Source organism: Salvelinus fontinalis, unplaced genomic scaffold, assembly GCF_029448725.1.
Source record: "Salvelinus fontinalis isolate EN_2023a unplaced genomic scaffold, ASM2944872v1 scaffold_0009, whole genome shotgun sequence".
NCBI classification, from domain to species: Eukaryota; Metazoa; Chordata; class Actinopteri; order Salmoniformes; family Salmonidae; genus Salvelinus; species Salvelinus fontinalis.
Genome location: NW_026600218.1, coordinates 774502 through 790718, shown reverse-complemented (window position 1 = coordinate 790718; position 16217 = coordinate 774502). Strand labels below are relative to the sequence as shown.

Genomic DNA, 16217 nt, shown 5'->3' with positions numbered 1-16217 from the left:
TGTTGTCTGTGGCCAGTAATGAATGTACCTGTTTTGTGCTGCTACCATGTTGTGCTGCTGCCATGTTGTGTTTCTACCATGTTGTTGTCATGTGTTGCTTCCATGCTATGTCGTTGTCTTAGGTCTCTCTTTGTGTAGTGTTGTGGTGTCTCTCTTGTCATGATGTATGTTTTGTCCTATATTTATATTTATCACCGCAGGAGGCCTTTTGCCTTTTGGTTGGCCTTCATTGTAAATAAGAATTTCTGACTTGCCTAGTTAAATAAAGGTTAAATATTTAGTTATCTTTTTCTTTTTTTTATCCTGGCTGTGTGTGCTATAGTGTGCGTGGTGCTGGAGCCTAGTGTGTAAATCAAACATCCCCTCATTGACCCTTCATAGTGGCACAGATGAGGAGGTGATTCCAAAAATGTCACGTGATATTTCCATAGCTAGATCATTAGTCAACGACTCCAAAAACTCGATGCCTCTCATTTTACAAGTGAAATATTTCGTTGTAACCCAGTTGTTACCCAGTAGCCCCATACATGGCTATGGAACGAGCGATGAGGGAATAGAACTGCTGTTGGGATAGTGTGAAACATTGCGGAAGTCCTTTTTTTATGGGGAACAACGCGCGCACTTCCTGTACAGTTGGTTTTTAGGACTACTAAAAACAAAACATCGCTGTTGGCTACTGAGGTGTGTTTGCCATTTAACACAGATTGGTTACATTGTATCGCTTGAAGGGTGGTTTTAAGGACACGCTCTGTTTTAAACTGGAAACTTTTCACCGGAAAGAAGAAGAAGTGAAAGTTTGTAGCTTTGAGGGGTTTTGCTGAGCTGGTTCGAGTTAACATGCACATGGTGTGTGGGATGTCGCTGTACCGTCATTAGAACGACTACAAAGAGAAAAGGGGAATTCGTCACAGTAGTGCATTATCGCCAAACTAAAACACGCCACACACACTCTACTGAGGACTTCGGGATGGAACGACTTCGCAAACTTAGTTTATCTTTGGCTTTGATCCTGCCTTGTTTACAATGGACAACTTGTTTCAATCTGGATATTGACAAGCCCTATGTTTTCTCTGGACCTGAAGGAAGTTATTTTGGATTTTCAGTGGATTTCTTCCAGCCAGATGCCAAGCAGTAAGACTGAGTTGTATATAATAATGTTTGGGATGTCAGGGTTTTGAGAACTAAATGTTTTCTACTTTTATTTAGTTTCATGAATGACATAGAATTATGCTATTTGAAAAACAATACATACTTTTGTATATTTTCTATATAATATGTACGTGGACACCACTACAAATGAGTGGATTAGGGTATCTCAGGCACACCAGTTGCTGACAGGTGTATTGTAATAATGATTGATGCTAAATCCGGAGAAATTTCGGACATTTAAAAAAAAATAAAAAAACGTTGGTCACTAAATCCGGCTAGATGCTAGAAGGACCACGTTCAAACAGTTGTCTGGTATCATCCTTCTGAGTGGTCAGCTGTGAATTCCCTCACACGCTATATACTTAACGGTTGGCTGGTACGCCATCACCCGTCTGAACGGTCGGTTGGCTGGTATGCCCTCACCCGTCTGAGCGGTTGGCTGTGAATTCCCTCACACGCTATATACTTAACAACGGTTGGCTGGTATGCCCTCACCCGTCTGAGCGGTTGGCTGGTATGCCCTCACCCGTCTGAACGGTCGGCTGGTATGCCCTCACCCGTCTGAGCGGTTGGCTGGTATGCCCTCACCCGTCTGAACGGTCGGCTGGTATGCCCTCACCCATCTGAGCGGTCGGCTGTGAATTCCCTCACACGCTATATACTTAACAACGGTTGGCTGGTATGCCCTCACCCGTCTGAACGGTCGGCTGTGAATTCCCTCACACGCTATATACTTAACAACGGTTGGCTGGTATGCCCTCACTCTTCTGAACGATTGGCTGGTATGCCCTCACCCGTCTGAGCGGTCGGCTGTGAATTCCCTCACACGCTATATACTTAAAAACGGTTGGCTGGTATGCCCTCACCCGTCTGAACGGTCGGCTGTGAATTCCCTCACATGCTATATACTTAAAAACGGTTGGCTGGTATGCCCTCACCCGTCTGAGCGGTCGGCTGTGAATTCCCTCACACGCTATATACTTAACAACGGTTGGCTGGTATGCCCTCACCCGTCTGAACGGTCGGCTGTGAATTCCCTCACACGCTATATACTTATAACTGATTGGTCTGGTTCTGTCCTCTGTAGTGCTGTCCTGTTAGAACATGATGTCGAGGCCCATCACTGTACTCTTGATAGTCACCACCACACACACAGAGACACAGCTGTTTCCATTTGAGGAAGTTTATAGGATTGTTGGTAAATCTGAATGAATCATATTGTTGTGGTTATTTCGATTCACGCACAACATTCACACATTTAGTGTTACTATCGGCAATAAAAAGTCGGTCCATGCAGAAATCTGTGCCTGCACAGAGCCCTGACCTCAACCCCATAAAACAAATTGGGGATGAATTGGAATGCAGACTGCGAGCCAGGCCTAATCGCCAAACATCAGTGCCCGACCTCACTAATGCTCTTGTGGCTGAATGGAAGCAAAAGTCCCCTCAGCAATGTTCCAACATCTAGTGGAAAGCCTTCCCAGAAGAGTGGAGGCTGTTATAGCAACAAAGGGAGAACCAACTCCATATTAATGCCCATGATTTTGGAATGAGATGTTCAACGAGCAGGTGTCCACATACTTTTGGTCATGTAGAGTGTCTATTCTGTTCATCATGTGAGAGTCTTGTTGTGACCCTAGTAGGCCACCGTAGAAGAGGAAGTCAGGTGGTGCATGTTTTCTTGTATTTACACTAAAAGCACATTTCTCTTCTTCAGGTCAAACATTCTTATAGGAGCTCCCAAAGCCAACACCTCCTCACCTTCCACCGTGGTGGAGCGAGGGGCTGTCTATACCTGCCCCTGGCAGAAGAGTAGTGACTGTACCCAAGTACAGTTTGACAATACTGGTGAGTACAGAAGGTCTGTTACTTTTAGTATCCCGGTTCATCCATTTCTGACATTGTCTGGTATCTCCATCTGCATTGTATCAAACAGGAAAGGGAAACACTATGAATTGATATCCAAGGTGAAGGTCAATAGACTCAGTCAAGGGTCATAGCCATCCGTGTGGGATTTTGACATTTCATCAAATGTAATGTCAATCAGATATGTGTCCTCCCATAGGAGTTGAGTAAACACAGGCAACTATTCTCTCATGTTAGGACTCATCCAGGAATGTAGGACGTCTATATTGGAGATGTGCCGACATGCTCAATGTTAAGTTTGAGAGAGATATGGAGACAGAACTATGTAGGGGGGGAGGGGGGGGGGGGGGTGATAGACAGAAAGAGTCCCATCACCTTTAAAGGACTGTCTGCTCTGTCTGAGTAACAAAGGACATTAGTCATTTCCATTGTTGAATCATCCAGTACAGACAGATATATGTGTCAAGGCGTTTTAGTAATATCTACACTACGGCACTTCCCTGCGTTTTAGGAGTTTGATTGACCCAGCACAAACTAACAAAAACACAATGCAAAACCAAGCCCCGTCAATGACAAACCCCCTTTCAGACAGCCACTGTAATTAAGCTATTTTGGGGGACATAAGGCTATATTGCTGTCCCAGATCTCATTGACATTCTGTGTCTGTAAGAGCTCAGAAGTAGGCAGGCCAAAGTTAGACTAAGGGCTCGTTCTAAATGGCACCCTATTCCCTATATAGTGCATCTAAGGGCGTTGGTTAAAATAAGTGCACTATGTAGGGAATAGGGTGCCATTTAGGATGCACTGTAAGGCGGTACAATGAGCCAAAGATCCTCTCTGGAACCCAAACACAACTATGTGGATGACCTCCCTCCCCATCCAAACCAATGGCCTCCCTCTCTCTCTGGGCTCCAACTCCCCATCCAAACCAATGGCCTCCCTCTCTCTCTGGGCTCCAACTCCCCATCCAAACCAATGGCCTCCCTCTCTCTCTGGGCTCCAACTCCCCATCCAAACCAATGGCCTCCCTCTCTCTCTCTGGGCTCCAAGTCCCCATCCAAACCATTGACCTCCCTCTCTCTCTGGGCTCCAAGTCCCCATCCAAACCAATGGCCTCCCTCTCTCTCTGGGCTCCAAGTCCCCATCCAAACCAATGACCTCCTCTCTCTTGGCTCCAAGTCCCCATCCAAACCAATGGCCTCCCTCTCTCTCTGGGTGCCAACTCCCCATCCAAACCAATGGCCTCCCTCTCTCTCTCTGGGCTCCAACTCCCCATCCAAACCAATGGCCTCCCTCTCTCTCTCTGGGCTCCAACTCCCCATCCAAACCAATGGCCTCCCTCTCTCTCTGGGCTCCAACTCCCCATCCAAACCAATGGCCTCCCTCTCTCTCTGGGCTCCAACTCCCCATCCAAACCAATGGCCTCCTCTCTCTGGGCTCCAATCCCCATCCAAACCAGTGACCTCCCTCTCTCTCTGGGCTCCAAGTCCCCATCCAAACCAGTGACCTCCCTCTCTCTCTGGGCTCCAAGTCCCCATCCAAACCAATGACCTCCCTCTCTACCTCCTGTGCTATTTACACCTTTCTCTATCAATAGAAGTTAATTTGGTTAATCAATAGAAGTTAATTTGGTTAATCAACAGAAAGTTACATTTGGTTAATCAACAGAAAGTTACATTTGGTTAATCAACAGGAAGTTACATTTGGTTAATCAACAGGAAGTTACATTTGGTTAATCAACAGGAAGTTACATTTGGTTAATCAACAGGAAGTTACATTTGGTTAATCAACAGGAAGTTACATTTGGTTAATCAACAGGAAGTTACATTTGGTTAATCAACAGGAAGTTACATTTGGTTAATCAACAGGAAGTTACATTGGTTTGTTTATTGGGATTAATAGGAAACTGCAGAACAACATATTTTTCCTCATATAGACTGACAACAGACAGACTAATTGAGTTCCGGGAGCCAAATGAGTATTAAAGTCTGGACCACACTAGTCTGTTGGGAAGGCTGAACCACACTAGTCTGTTGGGAAGGCTGATCCACACTAGTCTGTTGGGAAGGCTGATCCACACTAGTCTGTTGGGAAGGCTGAACCACACTAGTCTGTTGGGAAGGCTGATCCACACTAGTCTGTTGGGAAGGCTGATCCACACTAGTCTGTTGGGAAGGCTGAACCACACTAGTCTGTTGGAAAGGGCTGAACCACACTAGTCTGTTGGGAAGGCTGAACCACACTAGTCTGTTGGGAAGGCTGAACCACACTAGTCTGTTGGGAAGGCTGATCCACACTAGTCTGTTGGGAAGGCTGATCCACACTAGTCTGTTGGGAAGGCTGATCCACACTAGTCTGTTGGGAAGGCTGATCCACACTAGTCTGTTGGGAAGGCTGATCCACACTAGTCTGTTGGGAAGGCTGATCCACACTAGTCTGTTGGGAAGGCTGATCCACACTAGTCTGTTGGGAAGGCTGATCCACACTAGTCTGTTGGGAAGGCTGATCCACACTAGTCTGTTGGGAAGGCTGATCCACACTAGTCTGTTGGGAAGGCTGATCCACACTAGTCTGTTGGGAAGGCTGATCCACACTAGTCTGTTGGGAAGGCTGATCCACACTAGTCTGTTGGGAAGGCTGATCCACACTAGTCTGTTGGGAAGGCTGATCCACACTAGTCTGTTGGGAAGGCTGATCCACACTAGTCTGTTGGGAAGGCTGATCCACACTAGTCTGTTGGGAAGGCTGATCCACACTAGTCTGTTGGGAAGGCTGATCCACACTAGTCTGTTGGGAAGGCTGATCCACACTAGTCTGTTGGGAAGGCTGATCCACACTAGTCTGTTGGGAAGGCTGATCCACACTAGTCTGTTGGGAAGGCTGATCCACACTAGTCTGTTGGGAAGGCTGATCCACACTAGTCTGTTGGGAAGGCTGATCCACACTAGTCTGTTGGGAAGGCTGATCCACACTAGTCTGTTGGGAAGGCTGATCCACACTAGTCTGTTGGGAAGGCTGATCCACACTAGTCTGTTGGGAAGGCTGATCCACACTAGTCTGTTGGGAAGGCTGATCCACACTAGTCTGTTGGGAAGGCTGATCCACACTAGTCTGTTGGGAAGGCTGATCCACACTAGTCTGTTGGGAAGGCTGATCCACACTAGTCTGTTGGGAAGGCTGATCCACACTAGTCTGTTGGGAAGGCTGATCCACACTAGTCTGTGTGACTTGGAAACAGGTTCAAAGCTACATGCAAATATATTTCCATGTAATGTTTTTTTTCTTTCTATATTATTCCTACCGTTGCTGCCATTTCTGATGGTTTGCCAGCCAGTGCCTTAGTGACCTGGCCTCGTAATTATACGGTAGGTGACGACATGGCCACAATGGGTGCCTTGTAATGGCAGATCTGATTCTGCTGACTGTGAGGGGAGGCTGCCTCAGTCAGTGGTCTAGGTGAGGGGTGGCTGCCTCAGTCAGTGGTCTAGGTGAGGGGAGGCTGCCTCAGTCAGTGGTCTAGGTGAGTGTCTCTGCTGACTGTGAGGGGAGGCTGCCTCAGTCAGTGGTCTAGGTGAGGGGTGGCTGCCTCAGTCAGTGGTCTAGGTGAGGGGAGGCTGCCTCAGTCAGTGGTCTAGGTGAGTGTCTCTGCTGACTGTGAGGGGAGGCTGCCTCAGTCAGTGGTCTAGGTGAGTGTCTCTGCTGACTGTGAGGGGAGGCTGCCTCAGTCAGTGGTCTAGGTGAGTGTCTCTGCAGACTGTGAGGGGAGGCTGCCTCAGTCAGTGGTCTAGGTGAGTGTCTCTGCTGACTGTGAGGGGAGGCTGCCTCAGTCAGTGGTATAGGTGAGTGTTTCTGCTGACTGTGAGGGGAGGCTGCCTCAGTCAGTGGTCTAGGTGAGGGGAGGCTGCCTCAGTCAGTGGTCTAGGTGAGTGTCTCTGCAGACTGTGAGGGGAGGCTGCCTCAGTCAGTGGTCTAGGTGAGTGTCTCTGCAGACTGTGAGGGGAGGCTGCCTCAGTCAGTGGTCTAGGTGAGTGTCTCTGCTGACTGTGAGGGGAGGCTGCCTCAGTCAGTGGTCTAGGTGAGTGTCTCTGCTGACTGTGAGGGGAGGCTGCCTCAGTCAGTGGTCTAGGTGAGTGTCTCTGCTGACTGTGAGGGGAGGCTGCCTCAGTCAGTGGTCTAGGTGAGTGTTTGTGTCCAAGCAGCTTAGGGCCAGGTGGGAAATTACTGTAATTAGTTAGTGTGTGCTCAGGGGGTTTTCTTCCACATGGCCATTACCGAACTAGCTGTCTTACCACGTGTTCTGGAAGTCTTTCTCCTGCGCTCTGTTATTTCTTGGACTGTCCCAGTCAGTCCTTGTTTTCCCAGCTCTGTCAGTCTACTCATGGTGGACAGGCAAACCTTAAAAAACAGATGGATGGGAGACCAGATGCTGCTGGAAGTGGTGTTGGAGGGTCGGTAGGAGACACTCTTTCCTCTGGTCTAAAAAAACCATCCCAATACCCCAGGGCAGTGATTGGGGACATTGCCCTGTGTAGGGTTCCGTCTTTCGGATGGGACGTTAAACAGGTGTCCTGACTCTCTGTGGTCACTAAAGATCCCATGGCACTTATTGTTAGAGTAAGGGGTGTTAACCCCGGTGTCCTGGCTAAATTCCCAATCTGTCCCTCATACCATCATGGTCACCTAATCATCCCCAGCTTCCAACTGGCTCATTCATCCCCCCCTCCTCTCCCCTGTAACTGTTCCCCAGGTCGTTGCTGTAAATGAGAATGTGTTCTCAGTCAACTTACCTGGTCAAATAAGGGTTCGATAAAATAATAATAATTACTCCCAATGATTAGCAGACTAGAGTCTCATAATAACTATACTTATAGATGGCCCCTGGGTGGATGTGATGTTTGACCAGGTGCAGCCAGGGCTGTAGAGGAGGGGTGTTGGGGTGTAGAGGAGGGGTGTTGGGCTGTAGAGGAGGGGTGTTGGGCTGTAGAGGAGGGGTGTTGGGCTGTAGAGGAGGGGTGTTGGGCTGTAGAGGAGGGGTGTTGGGCTGTAGAGGAGGGTTGTTGGGGTGTAGAGGAGGGGTGTTGGGCTGTAGAGGAGGGGTGTTGGGCTGTAGAGGAGGGGTGTTGGGCTGTAGAGGAGGGGTGTTGGGCTGTAGAGGAGGGGTGTTGGGCTGTAGAGGAGGGGTGTTGGGCTGTAGAGGAGGGGTGTTGGGCTGTGGAGGAGGGGTGTTGGGCTGTAGAGGAGGGGTGTTGGGCTGTAGAGGAGGGGTGTTGGGCTGTAGAGGAGGGGTGTTGGGCTGTAGAGGAGGGGTGTTGGGCTGTAGAGGAGGGGTGTTGGGCTGTGGAGGAGGGGTGTTGGGGTGTGGAGGAGGGGTGTTGGGGTGTAGAGGAGGGGTGTAGAGGAGGGGTGTTGGGCTGTAGAGGAGGGGTGTTGGGCTGTAGAGGAGGGGTGTTGGGCTGTAGAGGAGGGGTGTTGGGCTGTAGAGGAGGGGTGTTGGGCTGTAGAGGAGGGGTGTTGGGCTGTAGAGGAGGGGTGTTGGGCTGTAGAGGAGGGGTGTTGGGCTGTAGAGGAGGGGTGTTGAGGTGTTGGGACTGTTTCTGTTGTGTGAGTCAAGGTTAAAGAGGAGCTGGGTTGTTGCTCTAAAGACTGTTGCTTTATTTAGCACATGACATGGAGGAGTTTTGATTTAGGCCAGGAGGGTTGGTTGTTCCTTTGTGTTTTGCTGTAGGGCTAGCCAGGAGGGTTGGTTGTTCCTTTGTGTTTTGCTGTAGGGCTAGCCAGGAGGGTTGGTTGTTCCTTTGTGTTTTGCTGTAGGGCTAGCCAGGAGGGTTGGTTGTTCCTATGTGTTTTGCTGTAGGGCTAGCCAGGAGGGTTGGTTGTTCCTATGTGTTTTGCTGTAGGGCTAGCCAGGAGGGTTGGTTGTTCCTATGTGTTTTGCTGTAGGGCTAGCCAGGAGGGTTGTTTGTTCCTATGTGTTTTGCTGTAGGGCTAGCCAGGAGGGTTGGTTGTTCCTATGTGTGTTGCTGTAGGGCTAGCCAGGAGGGTTGGTTGTTCCTATGTGTGTTGCTGTAGGGCTAGCCAGGAGGGTTGGTTGTTCCTATGTGTTTTGCTGTAGGGCTAGCCAGGAGGGTTGGTTGTTCCTATGTGTTTTGCTGTAGGGCTAGCCAGGAGGGTTGGTTGTTGTTCCTATGTGTTTTGCTGTAGGGCTAGCCAGGAGGGTTGGTTGTTCCTATGTGTTTTGCTGTAGGGCTAGCCAGGAGGGTTGGTTGTTCCTATGTGTTTTGCTGTAGGGCTAGCCAGGAGGGTTGGTTGTTCCTTTGTGTTTTGCTGTAGGGCTAGCCAGGAGGGTTGGTTGTTCCTTTGTGTTTTGCTGTAGGGCTAGCCAGGAGGGTTGGTTGTTCCTTTGTGTTTTGCTGTAGGGCTAGCCAGGAGGGTTGGTTGTTCCTATGTGTTTTGCTGTAGGGCTAGCCAGGAGGGTTGGTTGTTCCTTTGTGTTTTGCTGTAGGGCTAGCCAGGAGGGTTGGTTGTTCCTATGTGTTTTGCTGTAGGGCTAGCCAGGAGGGTTGGTTGTTCCTATGTGTGTTGCTGTAGGGCTAGCCAGGAGGGTTGGTTGTTCCTATGTGTGTTGCTGTAGGGCTAGCCAGGAGGGTTGGTTGTTCCTATGTGTTTTGCTGTAGGGCTAGCCAGGAGGGTTGGTTGTTGTTCCTATGTGTTTTGCTGTAGGGCTAGCCAGGAGGGTTGGTTGTTCCTATGTGTTTTGCTGTAGGGCTAGCCAGGAGGGTTGGTTGTTCCTATGTGTTTTGCTGTAGGGCTTGTCAGGAGGGTTGGTTGTTTTTATGTGTTTTGCTGTAGGGCTAGCCAGGAGGGTTGGTTGTTCCTATGTGTTTTGCTGTAGGGCTAGCCAGGAGGGTTGGTTGTTCCTATGTGTTTTGCTGTAGGGCTAGCCAGGAGGGTTGGTTGTTCCTATGTGTTTTGCTGTAGGGCTAGTCAGGAGGGTTGGTTGTTCCTATGTGTTTTGCTGTAGGGCTAGCCAGGAGGGTTGGTTGTTCCTATGTGTTTTGCTGTAGGGCTAGTCAGGAGGGTTGGTTGTTCCTATGTGTTTTGCTGTAGGGCTAGCCAGGAGGGTTGGTTGTTCCTATGTGTTTTGCTGTAGGGCTAGTCAGGAGGGTTGGTTGTTCCTATGTGTTTTGCTGTAGGGCTAGCCAGGAGGGTTGGTTGTTTTTTTTTTTTTTGCTGTAGGGCTAGTCAGGAGAGTTATTCCTAAGACTGTTTCTCTACTCAGGGTTACACAAGAACAGAGCTTTGTGGTTGGCTAGATGGTATGCTCTGAAGGTTAGTGAGTATCCTCTTGAATATGTCAGAATGCAACTCTCTTTCATTCTATCTGCACATACCTTCACACAATGCATTTGGTTCCAATGTAGTATAACAATGAATATCACATTCCATTCTCTGAAGTTATTTGAAATCAAAGTTGAACTGAATCAGTAGGCGTAATCATTCCCCGTACAATCACCAAGCAATTTAATCCCCCCCCCCCCCCCCTTAAGCACTATGGAAACGACTTTATTTCTGGTGTCTCTGTTTATCATGGAACAATATCTACGTTATAAAGACTGTGATTATCATGAAACAATATCTACGTTTTATAGACTGTGATTATCATGGAACAATATCTACGTTTTAAAGGCTGTGTTTATCATGAAACAATATCTACGTTTTAAAGGCTGTGTTTATCATGAAACAATATCTACGTTTTAAAGGCTGTGTTTATCATTTAACAATATCTACGTTTTAAAGGCTGTGTTTATCATTTAACAATATCTACGTTTTATAGACTGTGATTATCATGGAACAATATCTACGTTATAAAGACTGTGATTATCACGAAACAATATCTACGTTTTAAAGACTGTGTTTATCATGGAACAATATCTACATTATAAAGACTGTGTTTATCATGGAACAATATCTACGTTTTAAAGACTGTGTTTATCATGGAACAATATCTACATTATAAAGACTGTGTTTATCATGGAACAATATCTTCGTTATAAAGACTGTGATTATCATGAAACAATATCTACGTTTTAGAGACTGTGTTTATCATTAAACAATATCTACGTTTTATAGACTGTGATTATCATGGAACAATATCTACGTTTTAAAGACTGATTATCATGGAACAATATCTTCGTTTTAAAGACTGATTATCATGGAACAATATCTACGGTTTATAGACTGTGATTATCATGGAACAATATCTACGTTTTAAAGACTGATTATCATGGAACAATATCTACGTTTTATAGACTGTGATTATCATTAAACAATATCTACGTTTTAGAGACTGTGATTATCATGAAACAATATCTACGTTTTAGAGACTGTGATTATCATTAAACAATATCTACGTTTTATAGACTGTGATTATCATGGAACAATATCTACGGTTTATAGACTGTGATTATCATGGAACATTATCTACGGTTTATAGACTGTGATTATCATGGAACAATATCTATGTTTTATAGACTGTGATTATCATGGAACAATATCTACGTTTTATAGACTGTGATTATCATTAAACAATATCTACGTTTTAGAGACTGTGATTATCATGAAACAATATCTACGTTTTAGAGACTGTGATTATCATTAAACAATATCTACGTTTTATAGACTGTGATTATCATGGAACAATATCTACGGTTTATAGACTGTGATTATCATGGAACAATATCTACGGTTTATAGACTGTGATTATCATGGAACAATATCTACGGTTTATAGACTGTGATTATCACGAAACAATATCTACGTTTTAGAGACTGTGATTATCACGAAACAATATCTACGTTTTAAAGACTGTGATTATCACGAAACAATATCTTCATAGGCTCCTTCATCATATTATTGTTATTAACTGTTTAGGCTTGTAAACTAACTATAATCTCTGCACCCACAACCTAATCTGGTCTAGTTGATTTGGTGTTGAGTTAATGTTTTGGTAATAGTCTGTGATGTGAGACTATGGAGGGTTGCAACAACCAGGTGTTTTCTTTCTTCATGGTGTCTCAGCACGTTCCCGGGTCTGAGGTCACCCTCCACATTATTAGCCCTGTAGGCGCCAGGCAGGAAACCACTTCGACTCTGCCTGAACAAGCAACCAGTGGTATTTCGTTACCAGCAAATGTGCAACATTGCAGCTCACCGACTATTTCAACAGGCTGTACATTTGGTTTGTCATATCAGGTGATTTTGTGTTTTGGTGATAGAGATGGATCATTTCCACATCAACATGACACACCCCATATTAAGACAACGTTATAGACATGTTGAGCATAGTCTCGCTTGCCTCGCCCATGTAGAGACGGGCAGATGTTTCACAGTATGATGATGCGTTTTGCAGCATATAATGAATGCATCATATTGTGAAATTTGAAAGAAGAAAAAAAAAAATAGGGACTTTTTTTTTAATCAGATCCTCTTAGAGAACAAAAGATTAACACCGAAATACAAAACCAAAATACTCTGAAATCTAAAATACATAAAAATGTCATAAGCCCCATCTGATTTTGTTAGAGTCATTCAGATGGCATAAGAACACAAAATAAGCCATGGCAAAAATGTGTTGAATTGCAGAAAATTTGCTTTAAAAAAATAGCAAAATGTTGTCTCTCAAGAAGAGGGTCTTTTAAAACGTTCAGTCGGACACCATGGCGTTGGCCACGTACCACTACCACGCACACGCCACGACCTTAAGGAGTAGTAGCTGTTTTCATAAAAGTTTGTATTTCCAAATTTGTTCTAACTAATAAATATTCCTTCATGTGTTTTTGTAGTTGTCATTTGCATCACTGAATACATTCTGATAGGTCAGGATGTCATGATTTATTTAGGTGGGCATAACGTCACTTCAATTTTCTTCACCTCCCCATCATGCTTCGATTCGGCTAGGAGAACTGAACACAAAGACACGCGTAGGAGAATAACATAGTGTACACAGACAGACACTTGACTGGCAAGGACATTTCCCTACTAGATAGGCTTTACCTAGCAAGACATATATAATAGGCAAGATACGGAGGATGGATATAAGGGCACACGGCCTAGAGAGTGCTGGTGGACTGTTTTAAGAGTTATCTTGGTTCCAAACTGCTGCAAAAGATTCTCGATTTTCCACCGACCAGCTGTCCTGCCTGGTACCACAACACCAAGTTGTCCTGCCTGGTACCACAACACCAAGTTGTCCTGCCTGGTACCACAACACCAAGTTGTCCTGCCTGGTACCACAACACCAAGTTGTCCTGCCTGGTACCACAACACCAAGTTGTCCTGAGAGATACAGGTTTCCCCTCACATCAAATCCGGATGCACCCTTATCCAGGTATGGTGATTACTACAACGTTTAAATTAATCAAACTTTTCCTGTTTTTAATTTCCCTTGTTACTGCATACACATCTATAGCGCCTTTAAGAAATGATTCACACCCCTTGACTTTTTTCCACATTTTGTTGTTACAGCCTGATTTTAAAATGGAGATTTTGTGTCACTGATCTACACACACAATACCCCATGATGTCAAAGTTACAGTTTTTACTTAAATCTACTTGAAAATCTATAGCATGACCTGAAAATGGTTGTCTAGCAATGATCAATAAGCAATTTGGCAGAGCTTGAGGAATTTTGAAAATAATAATTATCAAATGTTGCACATTCCAGGTGTGGAAAGCTCTTAGAGATTTACCCAGAATGACTCACAACAGTAATCACTGCCAAAGGTGCTTCTACAAAGTATTTACTCAGGGGTGTGAATACTTATGTAAATGAGATGTTTCTGTATCTCATTTTCAATCATTTGCAAACATTTCTACAAACAGGTTTTCACTTTGTCATTATGAGGTATTGTGATGTCTTTATGGTGTATTGTGATGTCATTATGGGGTATTGTGATGTCTTTATGGGGTATTGTGATGTCATTATGGGGTATTGTGATGTCATTATGGGGTATTGTGATGTCATTATGGGGTATTGTGTATAGATGCGTTAGAAAAAAATATACATTTAATGCATTTTTTAAATTCAGGCTGTAGCACTATGCAATAAGTCAAAGGGGATGAATACTTTCTGAAGGCTCTGTTTATGAGCAATTACATTTTATCAAGGCTTTTGGAATATGCTTCCTGGAAAATGATATGGTGTTCTGGTTGTTGTTGTTGACCAAAAATAGGTTTATATTTTATATCTGACATATATTATCTTGTCACCTCTCATTCACAGGTGTCCATCTCAATAAACCTGGGCGTACATACAACTACCGCCGCTCTCGTTGTCGGAGAGTCATAGAAAATGCATTCAGCGACATGACTGCTAGGAGGAGGATTCGTATGTACCACTGCTGAAAAGGGCCTGTGTGGCCCTCCACAACTACCTCTCCTCCACGGATGAAACTCGCGACGCCAACATACGTGCCTCTCCCGCTTCTGCTGACACTCCCCTCCCTTCTGGCAACTACCAACCTGGAGAGTGGAGGAGGGTTTGTGGCAGGGGACAACCATCTCCAAAAGCCAGGGAGATTCTCTTTTGTGCCAGGGTGACACAGCTTGCAAGCAAAAGAAGAAATAAGCTCAGGGACTTCTTCCTCTCCCCCCTGGACGTGTGCCATGGCAGGAAGACATGGTTAGGAGAGGACAACTCAACCCAAGGCCAGCTAATCAGAATAGGCCTTTGTTTTCCACTGCTCACACACACATAATCCTTGATGGATGCATACAGTTCTTCTTTGTGTGCACCGTGAACCAAAGTACTACTAAAATGTAGATTTTTAATCTTGTTAATAAAATGAACGTTGATTCTATGATGTCTGTGTGCATTCATTTAGATTTGAACTACACCACCAGTAGAAGCCAGCCTGTAAAGTCTGTGACACACAGCTCTTCAGTACGTTGTCACACAGCTCTTCAGTACGTTGTCACACAGTTCTTCGTGTATGTTGTCACACAGCTCTTCAGTACGTTGTCAGCAACGTGATGTTCAAATAGAATGCATTGAAACACTTTTTTATTGAGATGAAGAAACAGCTTTTTTTTTCAGCACAAAATAAATAAACCATCTGGGCTCTAAGTGAAACACAACAGTGTCTGTTACGAGGAGACACGTTAACACGTTGACAACGTGTCAATTAAATATCATTAAAGTGTCAGAGTGTAGATAGAAATATCTGGCCGGATGACGAGGCAGTGCTTGGGGCCGCTGACGAGGCAGTGCTTGGGGCCGCTGACGAGGCAGTGCTTGGGGCCGCTGACGAGGCAGTGCTTGGGGCCGCTGACGAGGCAGTGCTTGGGGCCGCTGACGAGGCAGTGCTTGGGGCCGCTGACGAGGCAGTGCTTGGGGCCGCTGACGAGGCAGTGCTTGGGGCCGCTGACGAGGCAGTGCTTGGGGCCGCTGACGAGGCAGTGCTTGGGGCCGCTGACGAGGCAGTGCTTGGGGCCGCTGACGAGGCAGTGCTTGGGGCCGCTGACGAGGCAGTGCTTGGGGCCGCTGACGAGGCAGTGCTTGGGGACGGTGACGAGGCAGTGCTTGGGGACGGTGACGAGGCAGTGCTGGTACGCAGAGAACAAAACCTGGTGCTGTCCCCATTCACTGGTGTTTGTTCCTTGAAAAATGTAAAAAGTATAGGGCTGTTTAGGACATATATCCAAACCATCCAAAACGATCAATGAACAACATATCAAATATAATTAACCAAGCCTACAATAGACTATAATATTGCAAACAGTCGAGCAGAGTTGAGTAGGCCTGGCCTAGCTACTCAACCTAGCTAATCCAAAGTTCGCAACATTTTAGCTAGCTGGACCTTGATACCGAACTTTGACTTCGGTGTTAGCAGTGTGGAAAGCTTTCTCTGACAAAATTATTTTTGATCAAAAAGTTGTAAAGATCTTAAGTTGGGTGCCTTGCTTAATCTCTGCACGAGTATGCTGCTAGACTAACTAGCCAGACAAGTAGCTAGCACTAGCTAGCTAGCTATTGTTAGCAAACATGGCTAGTCTTTTCCTCGACTACAATAGAATATACAACCAAATACCTCTGGTGAAGACGGTATGTTGCTTTCCGTCTTGCTTACTTCTATACCCATTGGCCTGAGCAATGCTCAAAGTTGTCATTGCTGTTGTTCGCAATGTTGACTCCATAGAGTTTC

At 45.8% G+C, this 16217-nt stretch overlaps 1 protein-coding gene across 3 annotated transcripts in view; it reads left to right on the top strand.

The window, feature by feature from the left end:
- Positions 1-440: 440 nt before the first annotated feature.
- LOC129842042 (integrin alpha-V-like) overlaps positions 441-16217 on the top strand; it is a 78893-nt gene continuing 63116 nt past the window's right edge. For all 3 annotated transcript variants that reach the window (XR_008757448.1, XR_008757449.1, XM_055910418.1), the window contains exons 1-2: positions 441-1131; positions 2867-2997. Coding sequence is in view for 1 of the 3 variants with exons in the window: in XM_055910418.1 (XP_055766393.1) it covers positions 968-1131; positions 2867-2997 (295 nt within the window). In the remaining 2 variants the exon portion in view is untranslated. The remainder of the gene's footprint in view (positions 1132-2866; positions 2998-16217) is intronic.